The 11,881-nt window shown below is 47.5% G+C and overlaps 1 protein-coding gene across 2 annotated transcripts; it reads right to left on the minus strand.

The window, feature by feature from the left end:
- Positions 1-2,004: 2,004 nt before the first annotated feature.
- Positions 2,005-6,977, minus strand: LOC127292452 (type I inositol polyphosphate 5-phosphatase 4). 2 transcript variants are annotated; one of them, XM_051321843.2, is made up of 13 exons: positions 6,101-6,977; positions 5,898-6,003; positions 5,243-5,323; positions 4,904-4,991; positions 4,676-4,780; positions 4,058-4,558; positions 3,748-3,883; positions 3,455-3,648; positions 3,258-3,366; positions 3,033-3,181; positions 2,693-2,930; positions 2,384-2,580; positions 2,005-2,305 (listed from the first exon to the last, which is right to left on the minus strand). In XM_051321843.2, exons 1-11 carry the CDS (start codon positions 6,131-6,133, stop codon positions 2,711-2,713), a joined length of 1,722 nt encoding a protein of 573 aa, XP_051177803.1. In that variant the 5' UTR covers positions 6,134-6,977; the 3' UTR covers positions 2,005-2,305; positions 2,384-2,580; positions 2,693-2,710. The 2 variants fall into 2 exon arrangements, with proteins under 2 accessions (XP_051177803.1, XP_051177802.1); XM_051321842.2 differs by having other exon boundaries at positions 2,689-2,930; positions 6,101-6,976.
- Positions 6,978-11,881: the final 4,904 nt, after the last annotated feature.

Below are 11,881 nucleotides of genomic sequence, written 5' to 3' on the forward strand. Positions count from 1 at the left end.
CCAACATCTCGTCGTCGCTGTCCATCGCGGCAATCCGCCGAACACCTTGCGGGTGGAACGGATGGACAATCGTGGCGGCAGCTTTCTACTACCGGCGAGTCGGCCAGGCGCTGAGATCATGCGCCGGCGGTTTTGATGCCCAGTGGTTTCTGGAGAGGTGGGGTCGGAGGTGGCCAAGGGGGAGGCAACGACGATGGCGGCGATGGTGATCCAGAAGGGGCCGACATCGGTTTACCGACGATTTTATTGGATTCCAAACAACGCTAGCACTTTATTGGGCACGCCAGTGTGAACTCAATTTTACTGCGGACCCTAAATAGCTATGGGGAAGCTATTGGACCGCGACGGTGGAGATGTTCTAAATGGATAAATAGTCTAATGCTTGCGCGCGGTAAGAGCAACTCTAGCAGAGCCCGTAAATCACGCCGGAACCGTATTTTTCGGCTGATTTACGGGTTCGGGTAGAAAGTGGCGCAGAAGAGAGACTGAACTCGCTGCTCGGCCCGAAAAACTTTCTCATGGGCCTGAAAAATTTCACACTCGACCCGTATTAATACAGACTGAAGGGCGGTTTACAGGCCCCAATACTGAACGGATTTCTCACCACTCCTCCAATGATGTCGCCCGTACAACCGCCTCCAGCCGCCGATCCGCCGATTTCTAACTGCTTTCCTAAAATTCTGCATCGCCGGCAAACATCCTGTCAGCCCACTCCAATTCCAACCATATCTATGTCAATTCTCCGCGAATTTTCTCGATATAGACTAACTCCGATTGATTCACAAATATCAATCGATTCGAGGAGGTTGACGGAGCGACGGCGCGAGGCCGAGCTGCCGAGCGGTTCGCTGGAGCGGCGCGTGGTCACGGATGTCTGGACGCATGCTTCTGTTCATGCAGATGCGCCTGTGTATGCATGTACTGGCTGCATAAGTGCTTTGCTGCTTGGGCGACGACCGCACGGAAATACAGGCAACGACGCGAACAGTTCTTGTAAAGAAGGTGATAACTTTTTAAATATTTCATTTTTAAGTTTTAGTTTACATGGTATGTTCTGCGCTAGCCGTTTCGTGACCTGTAAATACATTTTCTAAAGAGTGAACTCGAGTTTCTCAATTTGCACTTTTACGGGCTCATCCTTCAGGATCGCCAAAAGCAGAGACCCCTCCCGCATTGCATTGCATTGCGTGTCCTTTTTTACCCACTTTATCTTTTATTTACTGCTACACACGGCAGCAACACACGAGAATCCCCTTTTCTTTTCTAACCTTACTTAAGCCCCTCGTCAATTACTGTAGCTGCAAGCTGCCTAATGTATCTGACCAAAGTCCTTTTTCGACAGCAGAGTAATTTCAGTCTACTGTAGTACAGTTTCTTGTGGTTCTTCACCCCATCCAGGCAGTCAAGGGACAAAGACCCGCAAATTAACTCCAAATAAATCATGGCGGTTAAGTGCACCGTACGCCCGGCCGGTGAGATCACATCACGTGACTACCCTCCGTGCAGGGAGCAAATTAAAGGGGGTCAAGTCAAAGCTTGTTCTTTGAGCAAGCCAATTACGACAGATCAAGTGGAGTAGCACGAGTAGACTACAGATCAAGCAACGAAAAAAACAAAACTTGTTCACAGCTCTGCGATCGCACTCTCCACTTGATCCAGTTAACATATTGAGATTACTGGAATTCTTTAGATTACATGAACTTTTTACTCCACAAGATTCAGTTTATTTTTCACAGGAACCAAAAAAAATTACAATGATGATGAGCTGCGCCATGTATTCCAATGAGGAAGCAGGCCTCTATCCAAGAGGAAAAAACACAATGAGCTTTTCTTTTCCTTTTCTCTCTGTAACACATCAAAGCAATGAGTGCAGCAAATGGAAGCATCATTTAGCTTCTGAGCTACTGCATCACCAGAGAGGCGTTTCCGCGCATGATTACAGCTTTTTGCAAGCCTCTCAAGTCACATCACCCAACGTATCATTCGCCCCTCACAAGGAATCAATGATCATCTAGAACAAATATTTATAGTTTTTTCAATTCCATGTATCATTCCATCCGCCGTTCTGCAATGATTCTACAACTCATGGTGATGATAACATACAATGGCCAGCCTAACTGATTTTTTACAGAGTTTCCAAAGGACGAAAAAGGGACAAGAAAAAGGTGGTGGATGGAGCTTGCTAAGATTGCATCTAATCAAAGAGGGAATGGACTGGAAAGGCTTGTATAGTTAGTTCATGTTGGCTGGCTGATTCTTCCCACCACCCCAGGCAAATTGTTAGTCGCAAAATTGCCTGAATATCCTGCAAGAGCAACAGAGAAAAAAATTAGGGCAATGAAAGAGTTTTGGGCTTTCCTCGAGAGTCAGGAAAATCAATTACCTGTTAGTGCACAATGTGTTCCCTAAGCATCTGTTCAAGGCATTAGATCTTGGCAATAGTTGCTGAAATGCAAAGTGTCCGCCTCAAAAGCGAACACACAAAAAAATAAGACAGATGGAAAAAAATATTGTCACATTCGCATCTGATCATCTATCAATCTTGGAGCAAATGTTATTGATCACCAAGAATCAGTCAGCCTGTATGCATAAACAGCAGAGATGTGAGAAGGAATACATGCAAGAGAAAGCTATTCATAATTGAGAACCAGGCAGTTAGCTTGAACATAATTAAAGCGGCATACTTACTTACGGCATGGTGAGGGCTGAATTAGTACAATTTCGTGCCTCCAGAGCTGTGAGAATATGGCAAAAGCTCTTCCACCTGAATTTTAGAGCTGAAATAACCCAGGTTTCTTTTCCTCTGGCGGAGAATTTCGACCTCCGCCATGAAAATACTGTACACTGGTCGGTGGTCGGAGAAGCGAGATTCTCCACGGACATATGACAACTGACTGAGGCCGTTACCATGCCACAAAATACGATCACACCTATGGTAAAAGAATTAAAAAAAATTATCAGTCAGTTCCTTAGAACTAGTATTAAGTAGAAGAAGGCTATTGGTTAATTAAAGTGTGTGCTGAAGTGGTTACCAAGCTGGTGTTCTCCTTTTTTCTTTGGGACGCACACCATAACCAGAATACAGATCTGAGTTGAAAGAGTATTTATATGTTGGAGGAAAATAAATCCTTCCTTCTATCCATCCCTGGAAAACATGTCCTCGTCTTCGCTCTATACGAAGCTGTTCAAAAAGAAGTAATTCAAGCATTGATCTGAAATCAATGAACGTTGCAGTGTAGCCGTATCAGTGTAATTACCTGATCTCTCTCCAACAGTTGCTTCCAGTTATGCATTTCAACCAGAGCTTTTGCCGATGAGTATGGAAGAGAAATCCGGTAATTCAAATCACCAAGCCATATGATACGCCTGCAAATACAACAAAAAAATAAGTTAGTGCCAGGTTTTTTGTGGCCACCACATTACTATGTTGAATAAGGAAAAAGTAAACACGTACTCATGCTCAAGAATTGTTTCCGGTGATTTGAGATCACCACATCCGCGAACCTGAGGAAATCTCGTCTTCTTCAAGATCTCCATAACATCAGAATTTCTGCGCAATTCATCTCCCTCCTTTTCCCCAGAGGTCAAATGACAACATACAAAACAGAAGGTTGTATGGTGCAAAGACATGCTTATTGATATAGAACCCTGTAGCAAAGAAAATGATTTTAACATCTATAGTTCAGTAGCAGATCAAACATGATTAGCAGATAAAGGAGTGCAACTTGTACATTATAAAACTCTTACCTTATTTCCAAGATAACCCATTAGTCCTCTACCGACGCAAGAAACTTTCAGGTTTCTAACATCAGCTCTTATTTCACTTCGTACCCAAACTGTGAGAAAAACACCAACCATCTGTTTGCTGGCAACCAAACAGTACCTGGTACAAACAGAGAAGTTTCATTAATGCATGAATTTAACAGAAGAGCTATAGTGAAGTTAGTGCTGCTGAGATGAAATATTGGAAGAGAATTTTTATGTCTTACATGAGGAAAGATAAAGAATAATACAAGACAAAATGCATGAATTTAATGGAACGTGTCAAAAAAATTACCTAGACGTATTTGGCTGCTCGTTGTTTTCTTCCATAGGTGTGGAACCACCATAGCCATATGGGAATGGTGAAAAATAAGCTCCATTACTTGCATCCTCATCAATATAATCATCATCCGGTGATCCCATACACTGACAATTTCCAGTAAAATCACTTGGCCTGCCTCCAAAGCTAGGTGGGTTACAGACACTAAACCTGCGGTACAATCTTGGTTGCGAAAAGATATCATTGCCATCAACTCTTAAACTCCGACTAAGGTTCTGGAATGACCGGCGGTGGAAGAATGAAGAGCTATCCTGTCTTCTCAATGACCCCTCAAAATCAGCATCCAATTCCACGACCGGATCAGGGACAGGGGATGGCGTGCGATACCCGCCATGGCTGCTAGGCCCAGGATTCTTGTTCAGTGTCCTCCTGATAAGTGATACCCACTTTTTCGCCGGAACATTGTCTTCGGTGCCAAGAACATTCCCGGCATTCAAGGGAACAATTTCCTGAAATCTGCAGAAGATTAAAAAAAGTTCAGTTAACAAAAATATATCGCAAGAGGACTGTTGTATAGAAGTAAAAATTGCATTATGAAACCCTTGCAAGGATTTGACAAATGACAATACATACCCCAGCACATAAATATCAGCAGGTGGTGAAGAATGGAGCCAGTCATCTAGATCTAACCCCCTTGATGGGGCTTTACCACCAACATTCCAGGTCGAGGCAAAGATTCTACACACATAAGGAGAAGTAAAACTGTAAGAACCACCTAAAGCACTATGATCTGCATAATATGAACAGTAGTGCATGGGTTCCCCAGAAATGAAACTCAGGTTCCCTGTAAACAAATTGTACCTGTAATCTTGAGTTTCTGTCGCGCGCGACACATCAAACTCGTTCCTTCCTCGACGAATCCGATCGACATTCCGCTTCAACGGTCGGTCTATAGGCCACAGTGAAGAAGAGAAATAAATTAATAAATGAACAATCTGGTAATGAGTTGATAAAAAGCACAAGGAAAATGTGTTGGTGGGATTATATATGAAATTGATTTGGGAAAAGAGGGGCATGTATAGCAGGTAAAAAGTGAGTTGTGGCCACGCAACAAAAACAGAAAAGAGGTAGCTGCGATTTTGATGGTGTCTGAAGGGGGAGACTAGAGCTTGGTGTGGTGGTCCAGAGCTTTAACTGTACCAGTTGTGCTGCTTTTCTTGGCAGCGCCTGCGTCCCTCTCTGAGCAGCTGGTCCTCCGCTCGCCACCATCCCGTCCTGCGCCTGCAGTAACAAAGTTTTAGGCCAGACCAAAGAAAACAGCAAATGCAGACGAACCAAAACAAATCTGTCCAAGACACATTTATCTTGGAATCAAAAGAAGCATACAAGAACTCGAGGCAGCTCCGGACAAACACTGTCTGCGTCGCTTGTGAAAAGGGCTGCTTGATTGATTGGGACGTTCTAATCAGTACTGCTTGTACGCCATTGATTCGAGCTACGGCCTGAAGGAGGCCGCGTCCTACGCGAAGAAACAACGCTGTTTGATAGGGACCCGACTGGCGCTAATGCGTCCCTGAATCAATGCTTGGAACATGGACCGGATGGAGAACGTCTGATGGAATGGCAGCGAGGGAAGCTAAACTACAGGCACAAGATGATGGAAACGAGAAGGCGAAACTACAGCCAGGAGAATGGCTGAAAGTCTGAAGCTGCGTTGATTCAACGAAGGGGAACCTCGCTGAACCACACGACTAGTAGGAGCGGCCAAGGAATTAGACGAAAGCAACCAGAGGCAAGAAGAGGTCGTTGATGATGGTGTTCAGAACGGAGGAACTGAAACATTCTGCATTCGCACCTTGGGTTTGGGTTTGGCTGTGGGTGGCGTGGTAGTCGGCGTGGAAATCCTGCGCCTTGTTCTTGATGTTGAACCACTTCCTGACGAGGGACTTGGACCAGGAGACCTGCGGGTACGTTCAGGGATGGGGTCGAATAAGCCGCCAAGATCGACCAATGGCAGCGCGAAAAACCAAGAAAAAAAATTAAGGGGAGGCGACGCACCTTGCTCTTCTTGTTGCTCTCCTCCCTCATCATCGTCTCATGGCACGCCGCCGGCGTCTCGCCCGAAGCAGCAGCCCAAGAAGAACCCAACCGGTCTCCGCCCGCGCCGCCGCCTCTCTCTATACAAGGAAGGCGCTGGTGGCCGCGCAAGGAAGCCTCAAATCTCGGACCAATTTGGCTCCGCCCAAAAATGGAATCCCGGATTCTTGGCCGGAGACCCGCCCCAAATCTCGGAGGCAAAGTGGGCGCCGCGAAGAGGCAACGCCGCCGCCAATCTCGCCGGGGATCACACACCGCCGAATCGAACCGGGGAGGCGCGCGGCTGGCTCCGGGAGGTGGCTGCTGGCAATGCGGCTGCTACGAAGGAAAGAGTACCTAGGCACGACTTGGTTGGGCAGAGGGGAGAACACCACGCCGGAGCTTGGTCCTGAATCGCTGAATGCTTCTTCTAGCTAGGGGTTAAGGCCTACCGCTGGTACTGTGGAGTGGCTAGAGCGAGCAGTGGTGTATGTAGTCTAGTACTGGTCGGTGTGTGTGCAACAAACACCGAAGTGAAAGAGAAGAAAAATGGCGACCGGGGGGTTCTGATCTGCCTCCCTCGTCTGCTTTTGCTGGAGCCCCCTCCCCTTTTATCCTCCTCTCTCTCTCTCTCCGCTTTGTTTAGTTTTGTACTCACAACTCGCGCCCGGCCTGCTCGCGAAAACCAGAGCTGCTCGGCTTAATCTATGGTGCACATCGCAGGTCGATGGAGCTTGAGATTGGGAGGAGGAAAAGGTGGAAGAAGGTGGAGCATGGATGCACGGTGAGGGAAGGTGAAGAAGAAAAGGAAATACGACAGCGAGGAAATAGGCGCGGGGGCGTCAGCTTGCGAACAGAACCACGCGTACGTGCGCATTGAGTACGTCCTACCATATACGCGAAGCCTTTCCGAAAACCAGATTTCGTGACAGCGATTTGCGTGCTTCATTCACGCGGCTGCCTGGACGCTGGCCCTAACCAAGAAAAGGTACCTGCTCAGACCCCGCGTGTGTCGCTGCTCGGTGGGGCCAACTGGCTTCGGGCCCCATCAGTCAGCTGGCCGAGTTTCTTTGTGGCTACGTGCCAGTTTAAGCGGCGGTCACATTTTGCCAGTCATGCTTTATTTTTTAATTTTGCATGGTTATTGATACAGTACATTAATTATCATAATTATTATTACTTTAACACCAGTATACTACTATATCAAATTATATTTGGTTGGAAATGTTCAATTGGTATCTTTGCATTAATTTTGCACAATTCTTTCATTTAATATATATATATATATAATAATTTTGCAAACATATTATAAGTAAAATCATATTTAAAGTTGGTTCGGTAGTAGCAAAATGGTGAGTTGGATGCGAGAAAACCAATAGGGCCACCAATCTTCCTTCCTACCACTCGCCCTCAACCTAACCGCCGACAAGTTTCAGACTCATCCGCTAGCGGTCTTCACGGATTAGCACATGGCACTGCTGAACCTCATGTATCATATGGGATCCGATGGCAGCCGTTCGACTTCAAGGGGAGGGGTCACCGAGATCCATTGTACGTTGACACCATGGTCCACGCCGGCATCAGCATCTCGCCGCGATCTCCGCGGCGTTGGCAGAGGTGAGGAATACCAAGGTGGCTACGATTGGAAGGCTAGAAGGTCTCGATGGCTCAAGTCGAGTTTTAGTCTGTTAAGTAATGGTGGTGGCGGGCTCTTGCATGAGATGAAGATAATGCCGCGTAGGATGTTACATGCGCACGGTTCTACTGTGGACAGACGTTCCTGCCTAGTAACGGGCGATTTGTAGCAGTGGGCTCGGAAAATGGGGCGAAATTGCATGGGGGCTCCAATTTCTGTGGCGCTCCTCGAGTACAGAGTCTCGATTTTTATGGTGTATAAGCCCTAGGTCCAACCTTCATTCATTGTAGCTCGCAATGGCGATCCCTCCCTCGTTGAAAACCCCTTTTATAGTCCGAGTATTGTGATCAGTCTATCAGAGGTGGTTTGGGTCCAGACGTGGCGGGTAATTTTTTTCTTTCTTCTTTTTCATTATCTTTTCTTGGACTCCAATAGGGCGCGGAAAATTAAGGCGTGGCCACCAATGGTCGTTTGACATGTGGCATCAAAGTTTTTTGAAAAAAAAGGAAAGTTGACATCTGGTTCAAGAATCTTTTTTTCCATCATGAGCGGACCAGATTTCCCACGTTCCCGGCTTCCCGCGATAAGATTTTCCTCTTTTTGTTGTCATATATATATTTATTATGAAGAGGATAGGTCCTCATTTTCACAGAAGAAGAACCATAGAACCACCACCTTCAAACCCGAAGCAGACGAACAAGCCTCGCCGGAGTGTTGAGTTCCAGAAGGCTCTACTAACGAATGGAACAATCTTTTGACTGTAGTTTGCTGGATCGGGTGGTATTCGGTCCCGCGCACTCATGCTTTTATTCCAACCATTCGGTTCTGAAGGGTGCGGCTCGAAGCTCTTTTTCTGTGTTGACATCAAGTGACTATGGATCCATGATGAAAGTCAGAAGAAGAGAATATCATGAAGGCCGAATGGGAGGACTAGCTAAGGGAGGTTCAAGTCTCCACAATGTTGAGGGACTTGCTTGGTGTTCCGGGCTTCACAGATGCGATATGAATCTGGGGGCGACACCACATGTAAAGTTCAGTCCTACCTTTCAGGGTGAAAACCCAAGGTCTGGTCTTCATTGGTTGTGTCTGGCAATGATCTTGTTGGAGGCATTGTTTTGAGAGCGGGGACTATCTTCAGGGTGAAAACCTAAGATATTTGATAGGGGCGACAATGGTGTTGGAGCGCTGTTTCCTTCTTGGAGGCGTCGGTTTTGGAGAGTCTGTATTTCAGGTGTTGTCTTGGTGGTGGATATATTGTTGTTGTTAGGCCTGAGATACTATAGCGGGACTATTGTTTCTTAGTTTTCTTTTCTATTTTTGGATGTGTGTATCCGTAGTGCCATTAGGGTGGTGCGTTGTTGCAGAGCGTGGGTGTAATTAGTATCCTTTGATATTACTATATTCCCTTCATCAAAAAAATATTTTTCTTATGTCTCTACTAGTTCTTAATATTATGTTGGTACATAGGATGAGTACAATTGATCTCTGATATTGATATATTCATGTTGTCCATTAGAAAGGTACTTGCACACCATTGATACTAGACCAGGCCACCAGGGAGCTGCGGCCTAAACGAAGGAAACTAGAGGCACAAGATGGACGATGGAAACAAAAAAAAGAAACTGCATCCAACAAATGGGAATGAATATCACTGGAACATTTCGCATTGTTACCTTGGATTTGGCCGGCATCCTACTCGCCGTGGGCATCCTGCGCCTTGTTGTTCTTGACCGTCGAACCACTTCTTGGCGAGGGACTTGTGACAGGAGACCTGCGCGTTCGTTCAGAGACTAGATCGAATTAGCCACCAAAATCGATCAATGACGGACAGCACATCGCATAGATGGCTAGATTAATGAACTGAAAACACGTACCTTTGCTCTTCTTGTTGCTCTCCTCCCTCATTATCTCAGAGCACAACCGACCTCCTCCAAACTCTAAATTAAGCAGACTAAGCACGGCGCTTAACTCTAACAACAGACTGCACCTGCGGGACCCCTCCCCAACCCCTCCTCTCCCGACCCCTCCCCAACCCTAACCGCCGCCGCCGCCGGTAGCGCCGCCGGGGCAAAGACCCACGGGGCGTGGCGGCGGCGGGGGCCTTTCCTCGCCGGCGTGGGGGACGGCGGACGGGATCTCCCTTCCTCAACGCTCGCGGCGGCGACCGGCGCGGATGGTGATGGGGCGGCGGCGGCTCTTGCGCTGCGGTCCCCCCTCCCCTCTCGTAGGCTTCCATCCGCAGCACACCGGCAGGGGCTGGTGGTGGGCGGCGGCCAGGCCCTCGGTCTGCGCCATGCCCTCCTCCCCGCCTCTAGTCGGCCGTGGAGGTGATCTCGGGCTTCTTCCGCATCACGAGGGCGCCCGGGGCAGCAACCTTGGGTTCGACGGAGGAGGTGGCTCTCTTCTGCGCCGGAGAGGGTCGGCATGCGGTTGGTGGTGGTGGATCTTTTGATCTATCACCGCGATCCGGCGGCGAGATGGAGGAGCATGGAAGCCGGCGATGGTGTCGCCCATGGAGGGCTGGATTGGCCAGCCCGGGATGGTCGCCGACGTGGGGGTCCGACCTGTATAAAGGCGGCAGTCCTAGGGCCTCTCTTGCGTGAAGAGGAGGACCTACCGGAGGCTTGGACTCGTGATCTGGCCGGAGGGTTGAGTTCCGGAAGGCTCCGCCGACGAATGTAACAGTGCTTTGCCTGGAGTTTGCTGGATCGAAGGTATTCGGTCGTGCGCACACATGCTTTTATTCCGACCGTTTGGTTCTGGAGGGAGCGGCGCGAAGCACTTTTTCTGTGTTGACATCAAGTGACTATGGATCCATGATGAAAGTCGGAAGAAGAGAATTTCATGAAGGCCGGAGGGGAGGACTAGCTAAGGGAGGTTCAAGTCTCCGCGCTGTTGAGAGACTGGCTTGGTGTTCCGGGCTTCACAACAGCGGTATGAAAGTGGGGGCGACAACACAGGTGAAGCGCAGAGTCCTACCTTTCAGGGTGAAAACCCAAGGTCTGGCCTTAACTGGTTGTGCCTGGTAATGGCCTTGGTGGAGGCATTGTTTTGAGAGCGGAGACTATCTTCAGGGTGAAAACCTAAGATCTTTGATCGGGCGATGATGGTGTTTGAGCACTGTTTCCTTCTTGGAGGCGTCGTTTTTTGGAGAGTCTGTAATTCAGGTGTTGTCTTGGCGGTGGATGTACTTGTTAGGCCCGAGATACTGTAGCGGGACTTTTGTTTCTTAGTTTTCTCTTCCTTTTTTTGGTTGTGTGCATCCGTAGTGCTATTAGGGTGGTGCGTTGTTGCAGAGGCTGGGTGTAATTGGTATCTTTTTGATATTAATATATTCCCTTTATCGAAAAAAAATCTCAGAGCACAACCGCCTCTCTCCTGAAGCAGCAGAAGAACACGACGGTGCCCTTGACGCTGACAGGACCGGTCCCACGTACCGCACGGGCTCCGTTAATTACATGGTCACGCCACGCAAAGGTCTTCCTCTCAATTTTCTTCACGTCTCGAGTAAACGCTCTGTTTATATCTGTCGACGGGTCTTCCCTGAAATTTCTTTCACCAGCCTGGAATGTGATTTTGGGTGATTTCTGACAGCAACGAAGAATACGAAATTCCACAATACATTCACCAGAACCAAGAAGGCCGTCACGTCTCATGTCATTGACTTGCGAATAGTAGCAGCAGTGAAACCTTCCAGACTACGCTGACCAACACTTGCCCGCGCGCGTGCGCACAGAACGTTACTCTAAACCAAAATCTTGGCCGGACTGGTCAGAGTACTCACCATGCACGGTGGCTGACATCGACTTGGTATCGACATGGTTACGCACACGAAAAAGAAGGCATGAGTACGTGAAATTAATTCGCTTTTATTGGAGCAAAGCAAGTACTCCCTCCTTGCTATTTACTCCGCGTTCTAGATTATGTCAAAATCAAACTTTATCAAATTTGAGAAACAAACATAGAAAACAATATCAACAACCATGGTACCGAATGCATACAATATGAACATATAGCTTATGGCGATTCTAAAACTATAGATTTTACATTATGTATGTCGGTATTTTCTTTCCCTAAGTATTTAATCAAACAATACAACGCTTGATGTTGACTAAATCCAGAACATG

The sequence above is a fragment of the Lolium perenne genome, chromosome 4 (genome assembly GCF_019359855.2).
Source record: "Lolium perenne isolate Kyuss_39 chromosome 4, Kyuss_2.0, whole genome shotgun sequence".
NCBI classification, from domain to species: domain Eukaryota; kingdom Viridiplantae; phylum Streptophyta; class Magnoliopsida; order Poales; family Poaceae; genus Lolium; species Lolium perenne.